Source organism: Varroa destructor, unplaced genomic scaffold (assembly GCF_002443255.2).
Source record: "Varroa destructor unplaced genomic scaffold, Vdes_3.0 BEIS01000007.1, whole genome shotgun sequence".
In the NCBI taxonomy this organism is placed as follows: domain Eukaryota; kingdom Metazoa; phylum Arthropoda; class Arachnida; order Mesostigmata; family Varroidae; genus Varroa; species Varroa destructor.
Genome location: NW_019211460.1, coordinates 38441793 through 38464605, shown reverse-complemented (window position 1 = coordinate 38464605; position 22813 = coordinate 38441793). Strand labels below are relative to the sequence as shown.

Sequence of the window (22813 nt, the reverse complement as noted above, 5' to 3'; positions counted from 1 at the left end):
CCCTGCTCGGCATTGTTTTCCAAGGCGACGGCGTCCCTAAGCGTCTCCCAGTGGTCCCGCTGTTAGCGATTACACCCCAGCCTGTCTTAAGGGTATTTTGGGAAATTCGTCAGAAACAGAGCACCAGGCAATCAGTAGATAATTATAGCATTCAGGTCGAACCGGGAATCATGCATGCTAAACTGATAGGAGTCGAGATAGTTCTATTCCCTAGGATCACTGAGGAAGCGGAAAAGGTTTGCGATTGTGACCGCAGCTCCAGCTCAGGGGCGATGGCCACAGTCACGATGTAAAAGTGTTCATTTGATTGATGACCTAGAATTTAGTAACAATATAATGGCATGCAGTGCTGCTGAATAATATAGGAGATTTGGTGTAACTAATTACAATATGCTGCTGCAGGTAGTAGAGACACTTACCTATTTTGAGCAACAACGAGCACTTTGAGGTTTGTAAAGGTGTACAGATTTGTCAGCCGATTAATATGGTTGGCCGTAAGGTCCAGCGCATAGAGCATCTTCATTTGTGACATATTGTCAATTTCGACGATGTGGTTGTATCGGTAACAGATAACCTGTAAACCACATTCATCCAGTATCGCTGGACATTGATGTAGGTTGCATCTGATGTAATCCCCGAGAACGATTATGCAAAAAATATTGCCACACACAAACGCATAAAGTTTTTTTTTAGTGTTTTTATTATCGCATTGTACTATATGACTACATGTTATTGCCCCTATTTCTGTTTAGAAACTTATTTAGCGTTTACTGGAAAAATCTTTGGTCAGTTTAATCACCCCAGAAACACGTCATTAGAGTATATGGCATGAAAGCTATATATAATCTTTTTGGCCTAGCAACCCACTCGGGTTGCGTGGTATAAACGTTGCCGAAAAAACTGTTAGATTTATTTACTAAGGAACTGCCTTTCGTTAGCTTTCAAACTAGCATACAGGACATCGTAAATATTCATACCAAGCTAATCATAAACTGATTGGGTACCATCAGAAAATAATAAGGTTAGAGACAATTATATTGTTGAATGCGGAAAACCGATGCACCATGACTGGAGTCGCAGCTGAGAGAGTTTATACAGTTGTCAACTAGAGTAGCGAGCAAGGCGGCCTTTAACGAAACAACCGTTACCGATTCAATACAAAAATGATGAGGTTAAAGACGGCGGGAAAAGCTACTATATCCTCGGAACCTCGAATGAAAGAACTATCTGGTGGGTCGCAAAGGCTTCTGGGCAAGACAGATTACGTATAATGCACTCACTGTGGGCTCAGTGTGAAGTTCCTCGGCAGGCGGGGGGGGAAGTGGTACGTGTTATAAGATTTTAGCAAAAAAAAGAACACTTTAAAAGCGATACGAGCAACTGCCACTGTTATATTACCAACAAATGAACTCGGCAAGGGAACATTACTGCCTGGTTTCTTAGTTTGTCACGTCTACTCGTATATGCAACAACAGAGTCTAGCAGGAGCGTATAGATTTGGGCATGAAGTAATGCTCGTACTCGTGATGGATATAGGGAGCATTTGTTATTATGATATATTGCCCAGAAACGAAAGGGCCAATGCTCAAGATCTAAGTTCGCCTGATTTTAATTTTTTCGAAGTCTTGAAGATGTGGCTAAATGGCGTATCCTACCGTTGATTTCCTCAAACAAGCTATCTACCGCGAAATTAAGTATAACAATGCATTTCTTTGTATCATTTAGAAGCTATTTACATCGTTTTGATATCCAAATAACTTGTATGTTCCTCCATACTTTGTTAAGTTATACAGATATTGAACACGTCTTCCGATAAATTCATGCTTACTCAAGTACTTCCCACCAACACACTATGGATCACACATGTTTGCGTACATTCCTTGTATCTACTTTACAAGTGAGCACTTGCCGCATTCATATATGAAGGAGGGGCTAATAATGAATCTCTTAAGATCTATGCAACGCTTAGAAGGTAAGCATTGATCACTTTGGTGGGTAGAAAGGCTCAGTCTCGGCCACTTAGTAAAAAACAAACAACAGTGCCTGTCGGCAGCTGTCGTACGCCTAGTTATTTAGTTAGAGTGGACTTCACCGCTCGCACTTCAACGCTTGCTTCTAATAGGGTGCCCTCTTTCCAAAGTAGCGAATCATGCATACGCTATGAGCAGGATGACATTTCAATTCCCAGGGATCAAAAAGGCCGTGGCGACAAACAGGGGGAGGTGCGTGGTAAGCAGGGCCCTTTGCCTCTCAATCCACTATGAATCGCTTCGAGGTTGCCGGCTGCACCTGATTCAACACCATACGCGTGGATGAACGCCTTATGGTCCCGACTTTCCGTAACCGCTCGATTTGTCACAAACAGACGCACCTCAAGCGGCCGGATTTAAAATCAACGGCGCCGTAGAAAACAGACTAATGTAGGAGGGACTGCTTTCCTCTCCCTCGTCCTTCTAAACGAACGACAGTAAACAAAGCCAGAATCCTACCGACCACTCCGGCCCTTCTGATTGCTCTGTTCTTCTACAGCTTCCCCAAAGTCCTCGGCAATTATGGCCATCGCAAAACTTCCGAGGTAAGCTCTAGTCCAATTAGGGGTATCGGAACGTATAATCCTCCCATTGCCGCCGGTCAACCGCGGAAGTCATATAAATATTGCAACCCTTCCACTGAGCAAACAGCCGCCATTCAGATACTTTGAGTGGAATGCTAAGACAAACCGAGCAGACGAGCGGCTCACAATGATGGAAAATCCTTCACGAAACTTGATTAGAGAACATTACGAGTGACACAAACCCTGCTACCGCCTTATATGGTATGATAAACAACTCATCTTGGTGCGCTACATTGGTAACAATAATCAGTCAGTGAGCCTCATGCTTGCTACATATTTGCAGCATAGAATTGTATAAAGCTGACAGGTCAGGGTGTGGCAAAAAACGAGGAGAAGAAGAGAAGATGTCCTGAGCTATGAAAGCGGCGGTGTCCCAAGCAGTCGGCGGTCCAAAGGACACAAAACCGTCAAAGCAGGTATGGCTAAGTGAATGCTTGCGTGGTAGTTGTGAGCATAAGAAGCCACGGGGAATCGACGTGAGAGCAGTTCGCTTAAGATTGCAACTTATAACTTATTAGGTAACGCCTTTCGAAGTAATTAATTCCCAAACTGGTAACAGTCATGTCTTGGAATGGAAAGGAGCGTGAGAAGCATCGCTGGCCTAAACGGACGCCTTCGTCGTAAGCTACTCTCAGCTCTAAAGCCCATCCCCTGTTATTTCCGTTTTCTTTTTGCTGACAAGGCAAGATTTCGGTCCATATTCTCTATATCATCGTATGGCCGTCGTGAGCTCTAGAAAAACTTTTCGGTAGCCAATCGTCCACTTCAGTGGCCTATTAATGTTCCTGTTAGCTTCAACATTCTTTGGACCAAGGTTTCACGCATCTTACCGCAAATTATCATTGAGATCCAACATAGAAAAACTCGTAGTCTTCCATGCAACGCCTGGTTAGTAATCAGTATAAAAAATCCGCTTAATTGAAACCACCACAAGGACGTATACAAGAGTTAAAGTTTCGGTTTGACCCGCGAACGCATGCATAGGCTTTCTAAAGCGTATTCGTGGACAAGAGAGCAGGCCAAAACAATATAGTTTTGCGCATGGATCGTATTAATGGTCAAGTAAATATCTGCGAAATGAGCTCTGCTGTAGCAATGGAAGCAACCATACGAGTACGCGTGACACATGTTATGGGGGAAAGAAACCGCCCCGCAGGGAAAAAGCAGGCTGCTCTAAAAAGAGACCGACGCAACTTTATCATCGGCACCACAGTAACTGTTATGTCCTCTGGACAAAAACTTCAACTTGTAGGCTGCATGTCCTCCAGATAGGGTCAGAGCAAAAGGTACGCAACTAACATCTGTGATCTGATATCGTTTTGTCATGATAACAGAACTCACTATCCTGTAAGCATAAAGACTAATTATTCTTCCTGGACCTACCTTCCTTCTACTTTCTGTGTCTCTCACTTGCCCGGCCCCTGTTAGAAGGCGTTTTCAACAATAGTCCCCATGGTCCACAGATTTCTAATCAAGCCAAAGTCGGTGTGCAAGATGCTCCTGAGGGACCGCTCGTTGCGCGGCAACTAAATAACTTATCGTATTCGGGCTTCCAGAACCTCGACCTTGTAGCGGAATACAACGATGTGCTGCTAAAAAAAAGCTTATAAATAACACATGGAGACGGTAAAGAGACCAACGACATCTTCAATCGATGTTAATAGTAAAACACCGTTGACGTTGAGACAGCTGGAAAAAGCACGTAAACCTTTACAAAACAGGGTCGTAAAGGCTGTGAGTGCATCCTATATTTTTATATCCGGGAGGACAGAGAACATCAGTCGGCATACACACGCGACTGCTAGCCTCTAGAGATGCTTACTAACTAATCAATTTGGAACGGATCTCAAAACAGCATAAAATTAAGAGCAGATTTTTCATTGAATGTACAAAAGATGTGAAGAATTAACATGTAGTACTCGAACACACATTCAGCTGTACAGTACAAAAGCGAAAATGTTAAAAAAAAAACAATACCAAATGTATACCCCTTTGAATGCTGATGGGTCAAACCCATTTATTCATAAGTTAGTAAAAGAGATTTGAAGAAACTAAATCCAATGGAATCTCGTTGGCAAGCACAACAATCGGATTAGCAACCGTTTAGAGATCATGCTTAATCTAGGCTTTTGATAGTGGTAACTATAATTGCGAAATCTATTGTAAGGATAGGTTGCGTTTTGAACAAACACAGAGAAAAACATCTGGCATTTGAAAGTGGAGACACTTCATTATCCCATATATCAACAGCGTTTCAATTCGAATAGTTGAATGAATTTTATTGACAGTCAGGTAGATCCGCAATTGGTAAAAGAACCTAAAAGAATATCCTCTGGACCAATGTGTTAATAAAATTTGCCTTCAGTCCCTAAATTAATATGTGCTTGAAACGTAGCCCAAACGATCTGACAGCACTTCTGTATAGTCTTTCCAAAGTTATAAACTGTAGAAAGGCGCGCTGCCAATGGAGCAAAGGAAGACGAAGGAACGATTTTTTTGTCTGCTGACCACAAAATGCGCAAGGTATAAGAAAGAAAAATTGCCGGTGTGAAACTTTCCGTTCTGCTTGAGTAGCGGAGAATAGATGTAGCAAACAACGATCACTATAACGAATTACGCCTTACCCTTATTTTGTTCTTCGTTACGTGTTTGCTTGTTTGAGGTTAAATCGGTCGAGACGAACTTTTGTATTCCCAAGTCGGCAGCAGTGGCAACCCGCACTCGAGGAAACTGCACAGAAAAGTCATCGCTGCTTGATGTCATTCGCCAGACATACATTCATAGAATGGAAAAGAGTGGAAAAGATTGTAGGAATAACCGAAAAAAAAAAACGGCTAAAGGGTTTTAGGACCTGTCTTCCAGCAACCGAACGTAAAAGCGGAATGAAAAGGCGATAAGCTGATAGCCCGAAATAGACTATGGCCCTGACGCTTCTCTGTTGAGATAATTCCTTACGTGCTGGCTTACGCTGGATACCCTCACCAGAACATGAAAGACGTGACAGACCTATTTAGAATATGCGGAAGGAGGCATAAATGGGTTGAAAATGTAAAAAATAGACCGAAGTAAAACCGGGCTGGCCCTTTGTCGCAGCAGTCAGAGACCCGATCGGCGGATACCAGTTTGTGTAGAAGAGGAGCTGTCGTTCTTCAAGATGACGCTGTCTGGCATCAGCAAGCTTTATCTTCGTGGCACGCTTGGGAAGGGAATAACGAAAGAAAAAGGAGTAAAGAGAAGAAATACTGACAGAAACAAAAAAACCAAACCAGAACACAACGACTTGACAGCCTAAGAGAGCGTAGGGCTCGAAAGGAATCAGTGTAGAGAAGTCAACACGAGCAAAAAATGACGGACGCCAAAAACATCCGAGGATTGTTATAGAAGCGCTGCGTATGCTAAAATAAACATGTCTAATACCGAAAAGTGCAGAAAAGTATTTCTATTAGAGAATAATGATGACAACGGGAAATTAAGGAAAGAGACGGAAACCAATGGAGTCAAAGTAACCAGCGATCGTTGCTACCTTTCGACGTTCAAAAAGAAGCTGGCTTTTTTCCAGCAGACTCAAGTGGTCTATAATAATAACAACCTTCCTGCATTGTATGCCATAAAGCAGACCCGTAAATGTCGGCTTGCAATGAAGACCGACGAAACCAGGCAAAAGCGGCCTTTTTGGTTTCGTCTGCACGCCGATCAGTCATTAGCTAACGCGTGAACCGTCAAATAGGTATCGTCAACAAAGCAAAGGATAACACGCATATGAATAAAATAAAAGAACAATAGCAGAAGGATGAAAATGACCAGTGTTACTAGTAACGCAGCAGCAATGCGCAGCAGCGATATCAGATTGGGACAACAATGTAACAGGAAAGGGCCTTCGGGGTCTACCTTTGAGCCTCACAGGCTATACCGCTATATTGAAAAATGCGTGTTGACAACCCACGTGCATACTTTAGCAGGAATAGATATGTGTCATAAGTAATAAATAAGTTGTTTTAATAAATGTTTATACAAATGGCCGAACTGTATGAAACGTACTTGATCTTGATAGCACTATTTACTTTTCCTTAAAAACTTTGACTAATTATGGGGGGTCGCTGATTAATAGTCATATCCAGCCTTAGAATGTGACACGAACCGAAATGGTATAGTGGCAGCGTTAAAAACTTTGACTGTCTAACTTCAACCGCAAACCCTATAGTTTAGACTCGCGAGGACGCAAATAAACCGAAGCAGTCCTTGTAGTTGTACGTTTATTTCTTAAGACCTATTTGTTTATCAGTAGTTGTACTGTTACGCTAATGTAACTAGTAGTAGAGCTCAAGGAAGTGCACATCTTGAGTTTACTCTTTGGAAAAGGTACTTCTGACACCAGAACTCGACCGCCTGATTCGATACTAATTCAAGTCCGGCTGCGAAACTTTGTTCTCAAACATTTTTAAGATATTCATTTTTATTGAATATACAGGCATTTTGACAGAATATATAGAAATTAATCGCTCGTGATCACAGATGATCACGTTATTCAAAGACAGCATAAGCAAGGTACATTTTAGCTGCGTTTAGAAGGAGCCACGTTAGATAGAAAATGATAGATGCGGCTACATATCGTCACTGGCATACGCAGTTTGTTTGCCTTGTCGGGTGTTCTCTGCCAGCAGGCATCGACCAAAACTTCAGGCACTCGCAGAGAGGCGAAGGTCGAAAGCTGGAGGCTGAGGCGATTAACCCACTGGCTTATGGAAGGTGATCATCAGAACAGTCTAACACGCATGTTTCCTTGCCCTCAAGCCAAACTTCGCTATATGACAAATAAAGCCGATAGGCTCAAGAAGGCCTCGCTGTTCTATGGCCAACGACTTCACTGAATTGAACCTTGCAGGAAGAGAATTACCGTTTCGATAAAGGCAACTATCTCTTTTAAACGTCCACATACCTTCTAGTTGATAAAATGAAAATTCAAACACGTTGTGAGTAATGGGAGTATTTTATTCCGGAGCCAATAGTTGTTATGCCTAAACTAATAGGAGAATTTATCACTTTAGACTTGTTTAGGTAAACAGCCGGTCGTTTTCTAATTTTTTGAAGTTTATATTGCAAATAGCAAGCCAACAAAAGCAACGAAATTCAACGAAGGAACAATGCTTGCTTAAGAATGTCTAAAGGATTGTGGATAAAAAAAAAATACATTCTGAATGTCCAGTAAATCCTACCGCTGAATATTCGTATACTGCCAACAAGGGGCAATGGCTAGACGTTGTTCGTAATTTGGACTTCCCTAGACATTTCTACTTAATCAATTATCATTGAGCGTTAGCTTTTGATCCACTGCTTGATGCAAATTAGCGCTCAGCATACATACATCATGTATTTTGCTCCATGAAAATTGTTTAAGACAGCTTCAGCTGGGTTCATCTTGGACCCCTTCCTCAAGTTTTGCATCATCTTTATGAGCATCATATTATCTACTAATAAGGAGTTGACTACCATTTTTATTATTAAAAGTCTAGTTCTCTGCCTGTCATTGCAATGAGGGCAGTAAATTGGTAGTGATTTGTGCGTATGTATGTAACGGGGCTTTTGGCACGTACCTGTTGAGTGAGAGCGTGTATGGTGAGCGGTGCTTCTCCTCCGGCGTCCGTTTAACCACTGCTTCCTCCGTGCCATCGGGTAACTTAACGATCTGCAAAACTACAGTCGCAGGATGAGTAATCGTTAATTAGAATATGTACATATGTATGGGTACTCCAATGAGAAGTTCCTAGACGTAACCAAGCGAATTACCATACTATAATTTTTCATAGTGTAAACCAGGTAAAGTGCTCTGCACCGTGTGGCTTCTCATCTTCCTGCAACCTGGCCTTGCCCCCTATAATTACAGCCATTAGAGGAAAGGCAGGACACGCTAGATGCGGCCTGGCAGCGACGCCATGGACGAAATAACACGGCTAAAGTCACAAACGGTAAAGGTCCTAGGGGGAAAGTGAACCACTCGTTTGTAAACGAAAGATGACAAGACGGAATCGTCCGGCTAGAAAGGCGGCTGGGTCAGCCCTTTACCGAGACAATGTTGATGATGCTAAGGAGAAATAACTCTAGTAGCATGACTAATGCTACAAGGAGAGAGAACTAGTGAGAAGGGGGCAGATATGAGTCTAAAAAACGAAGCCTTAGAGGAAATCCATAACCGACACTTGGCCCGTGAAGACCGATTCTAGCCATAACAAACAAGAGACAGGGGCAGTTCTTCGGTATTTTCGTCCTCTCATCATTACAAGGTTATACGCTGCAGCGTGAATAGAGCGGATACGTCCTCTCTAGCACACGAAAAAGTTTTTCCTTTGCTAGCGATTGTATCGCCAGGACGAAGTATGTGGGGAAGTATAGCCGCATATTTAGCTATTGCCGTAGAACCATTACATACATCAGCCAGCTGCGCCGGAATCGCCAATGAAATTATCCCTAAGCAGAAGAAAAAAGCAAGCCAGCGACGGTAAAAATCCAAGACCTTCACCGGGACGACATAGTTGGAACGGTGCTAAGCTGGAAAATGGCAGCAGCACTAGCTCGCCGTCAGGAAAGTGCCTTTATTTACGGTAGTGTTGGCTGCCTGCGTCCTGCGGCCTATGCAATTTGATCTGATCCTTTGAGGTTTCATGCTGTCGAGCCAAGCTCTGATGTCGCTGCCATCATTGGGGAGTATGATAGGAACGGAACGTGCTGACTCCGGCAAGCACCGACAGCCGGAGCATTCTTTCTCGTACACTAAGTCGCAATGCAAACGCAGCAGAAACTGAAGCAGCATTGGCGTAAGGAGAAGCGAAACTAAAGACGTGCCGCCGGTAACGGACCACCGCTGTAACAGGATCAGTAAACGAAACAGAACTACTTATACACACTAGATAAACATTACAGAACAGCCTATCCTGCCCCACTCTTGTAGACTGCTACGGCCATGACTGTAACGGACTGCTATTGCTGTTCTTAACGCTGCTACTCACAATAGGATCGCGTCGTCCTACGTTGAATCGAAAAGCCAATAAAGAAAAACGAGAACTATTACTATCACTACTGCGCGTCCGATCTTGGCTCAAGAAAGAATTAGCCGCAGAACAATTCCTTAGTGAAGACTAGGCTACTTGTCCTCTCCTCTGATTAGCTAGCTATCCTGGCGATCACAAAAAAGACGGCACGTCGCTTAAACTTACACTTGGGAGCCTATGGAAGGATTCTACTAGAATATATATGTCTCAAGACTATCTAGCGCTAGAATGCAAGGGAAGTTTCTGGAATAGACACAGGTACCTTTTTTATACTTATTCAGGCGTAGAAACTGTGTTATACGAATAGGGATGAAGATTCCAGATGCAGCGTACATACGAGCATCCATTTGAAACCCTTTGTTACGTTACTAGTACTGGCGCTGTCGATGTACAACGTTCGCTTTGGTCATGCTGTCGACGCTGCTGCCCTTGGCGTTGTTGCAGTTTCTACGCTGGCTGGAAACAGTCACAGCGTCACCGAGAGCATGGCATCATTGATATCTTAAGTGGCACTCCAGCTGCACAGAAAGAAAAACAATAGGGACGGAAACTGTGGGCAAATCCTGTCACTGTAGTAGCAGCGAGTGTTGGTGGTGGTAACAGCAAGAGACGAAGCACAAGCGTCAAGGGGTGGACAGTGGGAGCGGGGCTTATAAGGTAGGCCTGGGGCGGGGATGCCAAGAGAATTTCTATCATTTGTGTTTCCCAGGCGTCAGTTCATTGGTGTTACAGTTTGTGAACTTGACACACACATTTAGCCTGGACCATGCAGGACATTCAGAAGCCATAGTGGATGGGCTCTGTCATAGGCCGACACAGAAATGCTAGCACTAACTAGTAGATAATCTACAGCAGAAGACACCAATAATAGCACGAGAGCGCACGTACTGCCCATAGCATAACGAGACAGAGCACTGCATCTACATGCCGTTGCTTCTACTAAACTAACATGCACCGACGGATCGGCATTTAAGGCCGTTCGTGGTGCATACCTTGCCCTCCGATAACAACGTCGTGGCTGCCGTGGCAACTACTACTGCTTCTAGCCGTACCTAATTTTTCAAAGACGTGCCTAACTGTCCAAAAACGACATAAGCTTTGGTCGATTGCCCTTATCCGTATATTCATAGATAAGTTGAGAAATCACTGCCCGACTGGCTTGCGCATAGGACCGTTTGCCGTGCGTGCCTCGCCAAAACGTCCGTATATATATATATAAAACATAAGGCCAGCTATTCAATATGTTCCTTGTTTAATCCGTAAATAACTTTTTTGTAGTAGTCGTGCGTTAAACGATATTGGTATCACCCAAATATGCTACATACGAGAAGTTCGAGCGGAAATAAATTTTGGGCTTCTAAAAATGCAAGCACTCGAAACGGCTAAAAGGTTTTAGAGACGCAGAAATGCGCAAAAAGTCTCAACGAGACCAGCTTTGTCTGGAGTTTGTCTGAACGACCCAATGTAAAACTGACATTTTTTTATTTTCTATATCAAAAATCCAGATGTGTATATTCATGAAAATCCCTTCAAAGTAATTTTGATTAACTTTTGAGCCCTTTAGATCTAAGGACTATTGAGGATCTTTCGGTATACTTTACGAAAAATTCTCCCGGACCTTTCAGAGGCAGCTTGAAAGCTGGCAATAACGTGGATCGTCGATTGCAAATAAAAAAAAATTTTGATAGGGATTAGCCCAGCTGAAGAAGATTAAATAATAGATCATTTTCGTTCAACTGGCGAAAGGACGCATTGTTTTTTTTTTATTATTATTATTATTATTTGCTATTTTGTTTTAAATTGAACAGCTATCCCTTTAGTAGCAAAAATGGTGGATAAACGTATGAATGTATCAACAAATAGCTCATTAAAGTCTGTCACAGCTGGACAAAGATGTTCGGTTTGGAGATTCACGCTGGCCTAATCCGCAGTACACATTGATATAATTCGGGCGTCTACTAAACGATGTAATTTGAAAAAATTTGTTTTTCTCCGGAAGAGAGAAAATTTTTAGTGTATCACAGGATATGATGACAATGCCCCCTGTATTCGTATGGTACAATACTGCACTGATTAACAAATGGTTCGGCCAATGAATAGAATAGACCCGGTTCAATCATCGTGAAGCTCTGGGTATGCAGACCTGCCAGTTCGACCGATGAAACATCCTTCAGTCGATAGCGAATGACTACTACAAGTGGCTGTCATATCTGTCTATGTGTGCGCACCTTCGTCGTTGACTGGTAGAAACATAGGAGTGCAAACGCTAGTACTGAATATGAAGCACACGAATCTGCTCGTTTCTTAACCGTCCTCGCCTAAAATCTTCTAGTAACCTTTATGTTTCCATTCAGACTGGCCGAGCAAGGTTTGCTACGAAAATTTATAAGTACGGCAAGATCATATCCAAACTGTACTAGCTATCGTGATACTGAATTGCAGTAATGCAATACGAAACTAATGTCGTAACCATAGCAGTGGTACACAGATAATAGCTTCATAGTATTCTAGCGGACCAAGGATCAATAACGAATGCAATCAATACCTCGTTTCGTCCGACGAGGTGCTGCCAAGCAATTAAATTAACAGACCGCAACGCCGTCCAAACTGTGGACGCAAATGAAAGGCAGAAGTGTGATCTGCAATTTGCCTTTCCGCTACTACTAGTCTATCGTAACATGACGAAACTCTGCGACAAAACTATAGAATCACATTCGGTCTAATCAATGAATCAAGCTTTGAAGCCGTATTGCTACTGTAGGCTGTACAATACCGTACAAGACGGTATACGTAGACAACAAGCAAGGGAATGGGTGCGCGTGGGAAGCTAAACTCGTCGTCAATGAGGATCATTGCCTTTCTTGAAATTCTTCAAATTAACGTAGCGATTGCTTAGCGTAGTGATTCCAGAGCCATGATGCTATTTTGAAACGTTCGGAGTTCGAAGTCCGTAAACACTGAACCGGAAAACTTGTACCTGAATTTCCTAATTATCGATAGCTCAATTGTACGAATATGTCGCATATTGCCACGCAAGAAACAGGCCCCTGGTTTTGACCGAATAATCGTCAATAATAAGGCTTTTGAGCTTGCGCTACTTTGGGTAACAAGGCCGACGAATGAGGAAGGGACTTAGACTATACCTACTGGCAGCCTGTCTCTCCAACCCGTGCAGGAGCCCATTCAGACGCCGTAGCAGGTAACCGCAGGCAACCAACTAACCAGCAAGTTGGGAGTGCTTTTGCTGGAGGAATCTTTTCGACTTCGCGTCCTGCCAGCGTTTGCGATTCAATTTAGGTGCAAGATAGCTGAATCTTGTTTTGATAGTGATACGCAGAAAGGGACAGTGGGTATGGAAGCTATCAGGGGTGGTGGCATTGCTAACGTCTCTCACCAAACGGCTCGTCCAGTGTTCTGTCCTGATGACCCTGCTCTCCGATCTGAATAGAGCAGTTCTGCTACCACGTAAAAACGTCCATGGGCTTCTATCGATAAGCGACCCTCATCAGGGCCTAACTTCGGATTGTAGCCCGGCTTGCCGCTTCATTAAACTTACAGAAGTTTGAGCTACCTGTAGAATGGACCTCTATTGAATTTTTCCTTAAAAACTTCTCCGTGAATGTCATCTCTGACCAGACTTCCCTACCGACCCTCTTTTCGTATGGCTCTTCACCATCCTCTCCGAGCTATGCATCCTGGTGCGGCGCGTTACGCCGCATTATTGCTTGTAAATGTAAAACGAAGATAGCATCAGAAAGACGTTAAACAAACCTTCTCTTTCATCACGTTGGCAGCAGACGGCAGTAACAGACGGGCGAACAGCGACTTGTTGCGACTAGACGTGCTACAACGGCAAAGTTTATTGTATATGAAGAGATTCGTGGCTACTAATACTTCTCGTACCATACTGGTGCCTAAAGTACTTCAGTGCTAACTATAAGGTAGTCTATATGCGCGTCTTTTCCTAGTTTTTATACAACGTGCAACGAGTAGACATCTGGCCCAGCATATAACTGTTATTTTGTACAGCTAGGACGTTCGAGGTTAGAGCTCAGTACGATGCTATCGAATGGTGTTTGGCGTCATTGGAAAAATGAGTGTGGGAAATAAGAACCATACGGTTCTAGGATAGATATAATATCATTTCTACGTGCATATTTACCCTTGTATTCACTGATCTCACTATTCGTCTTAAAATTATTACCAATACGTTTGCACGGCAAAGGCAGTATATTCGGCGATTACCGTAAAAGTAATAATTTCAGTATATCTCATAATAAACTCTGCTCGTTATTATGGATCCAGCCTTAAATTAAAAAAAATTAGGAAGCGGATCAAGGGAACCACCAGCTCGCAAAGTAGAAATGACCCTTATCTACAATGTCGAATAACTGCGAAATAAGCTCGATGAATGAAACAAATAGAAATATTTAATTTTTTATTTCTCTAAAGCGGTCCGAATCTGCATTTAAGAGCCAATTAAAATCCAAAATAGACAAACTGAACGAGAGGAAAAACTAGCAATCAAAATAACCGCTTATGGATGTTTGAAAAGTCACCCCGGTTATCGGTAACGGAAATAGTGTTAACCTATGGAAGCCAGATGACACAAATAGATAGAATAAATCTACACAGGAACATCAACGTAAGAAGACTGTTAGCGGAAAACCAAAGAGACACCCATCCATTGTTAGCCACTGTTGGCTTTGATATTCAAACGTTGTAGCAACAATATGGCTAGAAGGGTGCACAAAGTACGGAGTCTTTTTGTGAACATACCGTACAAGCACAGGTAGGAAACGATAGGCTTTTCGAATGGCAGCTGATTAGAGCTTGAGAGATCATTATTGTTTTACGATGATTTCGTTACTTGGCGCCTGTACTAATTTCTTGTGGTGATACTGCAGGACGACCGTGAAAAAATTCATATGGAGACACCTTTCTCATGTGTAGCAGGTATACATTGATATAACAATGTCCTACACTAGCTGGGGCAAGACAACCTGAAATCGTCAAGCCAGGTTTATACTTACATCCCGATGCTCGTTCTCTGCCTCTGATTTATCGTTCTCTGAATTCTATGCTTTCTAGTTTTTATAGAAACTAGGAGTTATGAGCAAACGGATCAGGCGTGATGGCTTACCAACAACAATCAGTCGGACGCTTTTCAATCACGGCAACTCTCGTTGTCGTTTAAACACTAAGCCATGACGGCATCCGTAGTCATTTCAACGTCCAGTCAACTCAGACGGAGTTCCAGTGAAATTTGTGCTAAAGCGTCTGACAGCTTTACTCCCTTCAGTTTCTTTCAGAGGAAATGTTTCTGTTTTTCTGTATCAAATCGCATTATCTCTCTTGGCCTCTTTACGGGCTACTTACTGGCGGAGCGGACCTTAATGGGCGATGAAGGGCACTTGGAAGAGTAGAAGGTACGGGCCGATTTGGAACGCGGCTCGTTAGCGGAGATCGTCCCATTATTGCCCCCTCGATCATCCACTGCAATAAAACAAAAATTAGACAAGGAAAAGGTCAAACGAAACGAATCTATGCGCAATCCCTATCTTTTCCTGCAGTTAGTCATGCATTCGACACGTGAATGTATATTTAATGCTATAATAGCAGAACTATACTATAATAGCAAATTCCTCACCTTATTTAAAAGTGACGCATTTCTGTGACAGTTTCTTTTTTTTGATCGTTTTTTAAATGATTAATTATATAATGAGCTAAGACAGAGAAAAACGTTTCTTTGCTCGAATAACCATAAAACGCATATATTAAATTACTCCATTACACCTAAGAGGCATTTTGCATAATGCATTACTACTTTTACCTTCATTTTCAGTTTCCATTCGGAAGCATCAGCAAATTTCTGAAGTGTCATTTTTCTGCACAAATTGCTCAAAGCAAGCGATAGCCGAAGTACTTCTATCATGTGTAATTTTTTACAAGACCTTACCGGCCTCTAGACCCGCAGATACAGAGCTAAATACAACTTTTCAATTTGCGCCTTATACATATATTTACTTAGATATAACGTTGGCCTTGTAACGGATCCACTTCATAAGTGTCCGGATTCACCTAGTAAAAAGGAAGTACCAGGGCCTGTGACCAGCTCTGTTTCGTAATTCCTGAAACCCGCAACCCGTGTGTTCGCCTTTTCAAATACTAGCAGAAATAATGGCCATAACGAAACAGTATTTGTCTTACGTCAACGTAATCATTATCTACGACCGCTTGCAGCATGTGTACTACAGGGTGCTTTTCTACTTCTATTTTCGATTAGCGACGAATGATCTGTTACAAGTGTACACTTCGTGTGACAACATTATACAATTCGGAACCATCAGGATAGTTTAGGTTTATGTAGGCTTATTCTATGACCAGTAGTTCAGCTTAAACAGCAAGATACTGAAAAACTGATTCGGGAAAATTCGATTGTTCCCAACAAAAGTATAATTTTCTTAAACAAAAAACATGTATTTTCCCTTCGTTCAGCAGGATATAAAAAAAAAAAGTTTTAAGTTGGCCAAAAAGTTAATATATAGTAATCATTCACAGTATGTGTGGCTTATGCGAAGAAGGCCGAGTGACTTTACGCTACGGTATTTTGACAAAATCTGGTACAATATGATTTAATGGACCGCCACGGGAAAGTGGTCATACTGTCTACGTTTCAACTTTGACGTATATAAATTTGCCTAAACATTAGAGCCAGAATTCAGTCTTCTACAATTATAATATTGGTATGTTCAGACGACGGTATATAACGGATGTGATTATATGTATATTGTACATTATCAAACTTTCAAAGGACTGAGCTTTTTTTAGACCAACTAAGGTTTTAAGTTCAATTTAGTTAAGATGACGTATATATATATATATATATATATATATATATATATATATATATATATATATATTTGTTATAACTGCACCAAAATATGTTGCTACAAAAAAGACATCATAAATCAGTACGCACCTTACTGAGGGGGCTTCGTGCTGCAAGCCATCGATGGCAGTACACCTCACTCAGTTATCGAATGTTCTCGAATTGAGGAATGCTGTACTTGACTGGCTGCAGAGGCAATAAACTCACCGTTTGCCGAGTAGCGAAGGCCGGTGCTGCATCAGAAGGTTTGGGTCCATTCCCCCCCCCCCCCCTCCCCCGCCCTACCGCTGCCAAATCCAGCCTAGGTCCGTTTCTCGTCCCAGCCTTGTGATCCATTCGTTCAGCTGTTCATTGACCTAACTCGCACTTTACTATGAACCTGCCTCTCTATCAGCAATACTAGTAGTCGTAAGATGGCATGAGTGTATTGAGACCTGATCTCGACTAGAGAAAAACAATGTAAAGGAGACAGCAGACGAGGAAATGTAGTTAACAGGACTACTAACCGAAGCAGCCGAAAACTCGGTTTTTAGCTTAGCCCAAGTTCCCTGCACATTCTGCTATACAAGTGTTCACCAGGCATTGCTCCATCAGTTAGGTCATGACACGTTATTCTTCATCGCTCTGTCTAGGCTCTTTTGATGTTGTCTAAGGCCAGTGGTAGCACAAGTAAAAACTGATTATGCTGCTCCGCTTGCAGCTGCACTGAACAACAACTAACGGTACTACTGATCGACTGTCCTTTGTTCTAGCCCAGTACTCCTTATTTTATTACTCCTGCTCATCATCCGGTTTGAATCTATTGAAGATCTGGGACCTCTAGTAGATATGCGTCCTCAGCTCGCCTGTCTTTCGATAAGATAGCCATAACATCAGCAGACTCGAGGCTTCACATTAGACTACCGCTGCTACTATTCTTTCATCACTTCTGCTCACTGCTCAGTGCTACGCATGTGTATACCGCCATACAAAGGGCACCACAGAGGTTAATCAGTCGGCCAATCAATCAGAATCTTGACATTTAATCGAATACAAAAACTGTCGGTGCGCAGGGAGTAGCACAATGCTACTTTTTACGTACTTTCTTTCATTCTGTTTTCTCCTTTTAAGTTCCCTATTCAAAAAACAAGAAGGTACCTTTGTGGTTGGTCTCATGGCCGTTCGTTAGGGACTGGTCGGCAGTCGGTCATCACAATTGCGCGAACGTGTAGGCCCGTCACGACTGGAGATCGACGGGGTCACGCTACTCGTAGAGGTCGTCATGAGTTGGGACACAGGCTGGGTGAACAGCTGTATCATCACTGATCAGGCAGCGAAAGGTACGTGAGCAAAGCAGAGATCGCTGTTGCTGCCATCACCGTTGCCGCGAAGATTAAACTTGCTATGTGCAAAGTATCAGTCAACCATCATCGCATGAATCAGCGAAAAAGCTCTGGTCCGTTTGCGGCTTGCTCTGTCCAGCGGCAGCATCGTTAGGAGATGCTGCCCTAGACGACCGGACTGTTAGTGCTGTGTAGCTGCTGCTGCTGACGATGCTTACCATTAGTGCCTGCTACCTAGACTGTGCGAAATAGCTAGCAGCCTTTCTCGGTAGAGGGTAGATTATTAGGGTATTCGAGCAGACAAACGCACTCCCTAGTGGTTTAGCGTACTTGTAGCATCTATAGTCGTGTTCAACCTACAGCAAGGCCATCAGAGAGGAATGAAGGTCATCAAAGATACTGCTGAAAAATGCTCTGCTTGTCGGACTAGCAGCATCAGGAAGAGAGGAAAACGTATGCGCTGGGAGCCAGGGCGTAGAAGAAGCTTAGGAAAGTGGACACCTCTCAAGGGTACGCGAAGGCTGGGTGGATAAGAGCATCCATCCAGGAGGCAGTAATGGTATGGCGGTTCACTCTGCTAGGCAAAGAAAGAGGTGAGAAGTGAAGCCTGCGACCAGATATCGATTTAAGGCACAGGTCGACGACATGGCGAAAAAATCCTTCGGTATAAACCTGACCAGCTAAGGTGGATGGCACAATCACCAAAAGCACTCGACCAGTACGCGCTTAGCGTCGTTGCCGATCGGCCTGTTCTCGCCGGCAGTATAATGATGATTCTTGGTCTCACGGACTTTGGGTAAATCTATTCGAACACCACCAATATCGTCATTCCTTTTTTTAGAAGACCAGTGCTCATACCTGACCCCCAAGCCATCCTCGTTTCTAAGCAGAAAGGGAAAAAGGCCACCTCAGAGGTTACGAGCAAAGGTTGTGCTGAATCGCTGCCCATTGCTTTAATGTTCGCCTCACATTAAAGCGGCGAACGCAACCCTTGCCTTTTCAATTCGACCCTGACCTGCCTCATTTTACTTGGCTGACCTATTATTGGATATTATGTTGGGAAGGTGCCAGCGTTGTCAGTCAGGTGATCGATACTGTACGAAAGGATGGGACATAGGGGAAAACGTCGACGCCTACAAATACCTTTGGTGGCCACGGCGTTGCAACCGGTGCAATCTTTTTTAGGTCGGCAGCCATGAAACTAGCAATAAAGATAGTAGCGCTTGGACCAGCTACCTTTGTCCTTACAGAGAGTTGAGCACGTATTGCGGCCAAGGTAGGCGTTCCATAGATCAATGAAGCATGATCAGAGGGTTTTTTTTCAAGATTCTTTTGTCTTCAGACGTAGAGCAATATAAGGGAATCAGATAAAACTTATTTTACTGAGTCTGTTATTCGCAAATCATAAGAACCACCCAGAGCTAAAATAAGAAGGTGTGCACAATCTTGGGTTTACTAATCGAATAAACAAAGCCGATTCGACCATATTATAATGGAATGGTTGTACACTGTTCTATCGTTACCTCAATAATCTCATCAATGTGGGTTATGAAGCTAACTAAGTTCCCGTATGACAGAACAAAATTAACTATAACTTAACAAGTAAACCTAAAGCAATTTTCTAACTTTGCTAGTCTGATATCATGAGCGACCGAATTCTAATACTACGAATAATGTGAAACTAACGGTTATTAAGGAGAGGCTATGGGGATCAATTAATCCACTCGTCGTATCCCTCATTGAACGAAGTCAAAATGAAAGAGTTTTCATGGGTAAACTCAAAACATGTCACAGGCACAATCAATTAAGCAGCTCGAGTAGCAGGCAAAAGTTCCACTCGTTAAGCAATTTTCAAACATACGAATATGAAGATGGCTTTAACTTTCAATCATTGTAGGTTTTTCCATATGACGAGATGAAGGCTCAAAAACGATGATCGAAACACACATTATCCTTTGTTCAGGATATTTCATCATTTTAGAAGGAAAGGATAAATATATATACTTCCCTATAGGTTGTAATATATGTACGTACTGGCGGTCGCTACATACATCCATTTCACCACACGATGCTGGCAATCACGTGGGCCAATTATGTCCATTGTACAACGACTGAGATTGGTTTAGACATTGGCAGTTAATATACAGTCCATGTATAATACAAATGCCTATTTCTTCCCCTAGATTCTAAAACAAAACTCACAGGTTGGCATAAACGTTACTATTTGTAGTCGCAATGTTTTTTTTTTTTTATCAGCTTGGGTCATGGTTCGGGATATGTTTGATATTACTTCGAATGCAGCCGCAATCTGACTATCGCGGCTGCTGCTGGCGTCACTACCTGTCCTCTACTGCGAACCTTATCCACGTGCCAATTGATTCCATTCATATTATACAACTACTCTGCTCATGCAGAAAATAAAGGATGCATTGCAAGTAAGACATTGCACTAACAGCCTTGAGCTACTAGGACTGCCTCGCGCTCGAAAAAATTGTATGCAAATCTACTTAATCACTCGGTATTCCGTTGCTACGTTTTCCCTCTATATTGCGCGAGCTGAAGAGACTAATACCTACTTCAAAGCGCCATCGCCAGCGCTCATGGAACCCCACGTGGGATTCCGACAGGATTTTCAGCACGACAGTTGCATAACCTTGCTCTGTCCTCTATCCCAGCGCGCCAAACCTCTTCTCGAGGTGCCTGGTTCACTAAACGCCACAGTTGAGGGAAGCGGGGCCGTAGCATACCATACCACCGCCTTGGCGGGACGCTGTCAGCCAGGATAAAAACATAACGATCACGGCGTAGAAAGTCGATAAAAATAATGTCCTCTAACGCCATCGTTTCAATACCGCAAATTGAAGAAAACAAGGAGAGGCAACTAGCTCTTGAAATGATCCTCCCTGTCCAATGGCGTAAACCCGTTTGTCTGTGAACTTCAGCTTCGCTACCGAATAAACTCTCTCTTTTTTCTCTATGTGAGCACGGGTGCACGCAATTTATGTATCTGTACATATGTATAACAGTAGCAAAGCAAACGTGGGTGTATCAAATGAAAATGGTATTAGAAGATCTATTGCAATAGAAGCCGCATTTTTCTCATGCTAGATATGCTCCTTGGCTTGTAGCATTTTCGTTGGTGTGCGTCTAGTTACATGCTTGCTACTCATTAGAGTAGTGAAATTATAGGCAACCATGGATGTATGTAAAAATATTGATCTGCAGTCTCTTGATAAATCATAACTGGAGTACAATACGCTATTAGTATGGCTTTTGATAGATCCCAGTATATCCAAACCGTCAGAACTATCATTGAGATTACTAAGCCAGTATATATTATATTGGGTAGTTAAAGAAGTCTTGATTAATCGTTTTTAAGCCAAAATTAAGACAACTGCTCTTTACGATACAAAAATAAAATTACTACATTAAATGTGCGCCGCTTTGATCGATGATTTTCCGCCATCTTTCTGCTAATAGTACAATCCCATCATTGTAGAACTTTCATGGCTTCTGGGCAACGATTTATGACAAGTGATTTTTGAGCTTCCTTGTTGAAGCTAAATTAAAAGAGTCCTGGATAGGCTGAAACGAGTGATAACCTGATGATGCCTGATCCAGCCTTTATAGCGAATGCATTAAAATTCCCCATCCAAGTTCTTCTAATCTTTACCTGATCAATTACTTTACAAGATGACAAAAACTTATAATACACAATTCCTTTCTAATTCCATTGAAGACGTAGACATCGCCTACCCTTGTGTCAGTCTGGGCCTTTTACAGATTGTAAAGCTCATTTTTTTCTATTTGTACTTTATTGTGGTTCACTTCATATCTTTAACTGACTGTACCTATGTAGTATGTCACATATGTGTCTTCTTGATTCAATGCTAGCAAATCTGCGGACCAGTGCAGCCGTAAACTTTCTGGCCATCTTGAGCTCTATTTCGATGCAGCTCGTCGTCGATCATGTCCTGTGTAAGATACTAAACTGTGTAATCTCTTCTTTCAATCGAATTTGAGAGACATAGTTGCTAGCTATTCGGAAAGAAAAACATACGCAAATATTTCATACCTATAAGCAGTTACATCCACGATTCTTTACGAGTCTTCAGGTATCTATGCAACGTTTCATACGAAAAGCCTCAAGCGTTTGGGACCGTTACGCGTGGGAAAAACAACAATTATACATGCTGTTTTTCGAGTGCGTCCTGTTTGGTGGGAACACCCAGGGAGGACAGTTCTTATAAACTCAAAGGGAACAAAACAACAGAACTGCAGGGAACCAAATTACATGTGGTATAAATTAGTATCTATTGTTGTTTGCCCGCTTCATGCTATTCGAGGTTTTGTGCGCTTGTTATTTCAACGTGGCTGTGACCAACGATGAGTGGACATAAATAAAAATCAGTATCTAAGTATCAAAGCTAATGGACAGACATTAATCCGCTTTTCGTTTCAACAATTTGCGTATCTCCCGCTACCTACCGTCGAGCGACGTTTGCTCTTTGAAGACGACGTTGCGATTGTGAAAGTCACTGGACAAATCGCTTCAATAGACAAGCGATTTACGGAGCACCGGTAGTAGAGGCTTCAAATTTTAGTCCACATAATACCAAACCAAGAGACGCAAAGGGAGGAGCGGGTCGCAAGCGACCAGTGTCGTTGGGAGTGGGGAGGCCAGCCGTGTGGAACACGGCCGTATAGTGTAATTATGTATGTAATTACCAGATTCGGAGTGTAAAAACTCCGGAAAAATCATAGATGGAGGTCTGAAATGAAGTATGAAGAAATGGTCAGCCGGGAGGCGTTGAAACAAGGGCTGAACAAATTGCAGAGTACCAACCGCACGGGAACGCTGTGCAAACGCAGCATGGCTGGTAATGATGGCCGAGTGTTACGGTCAAAAATGTATACAATAAACAGCTGTTGGTTCTTACGC

At 42.6% G+C, this 22813-nt stretch overlaps 1 protein-coding gene across 12 annotated transcripts in view; it reads right to left on the bottom strand.

Moving 5' to 3' along the window:
* LOC111253802 (uncharacterized) overlaps positions 1–22813 on the bottom strand; it is an 87545-nt gene that overhangs the window by 49195 nt on the left and 15537 nt on the right. For 9 of the 12 annotated variants that reach the window (XM_022813801.2, XM_086975406.1, XM_086975408.1 and 6 more), the window contains 3 exons: positions 15037–15153; positions 8206–8305; positions 420–623 (listed from right to left, as the gene is read on the bottom strand). In XM_022813801.2, coding sequence (XP_022669536.1) covers positions 420–623; positions 8206–8305; positions 15037–15153 — 421 coding nt within the window. The remainder of the gene's footprint in view (positions 1–419; positions 624–8205; positions 8306–15036; positions 15154–22813) is intronic. The other 3 variants (XM_086975407.1, XM_086975409.1, XM_086975405.1) reach the window with 2 other exon arrangements.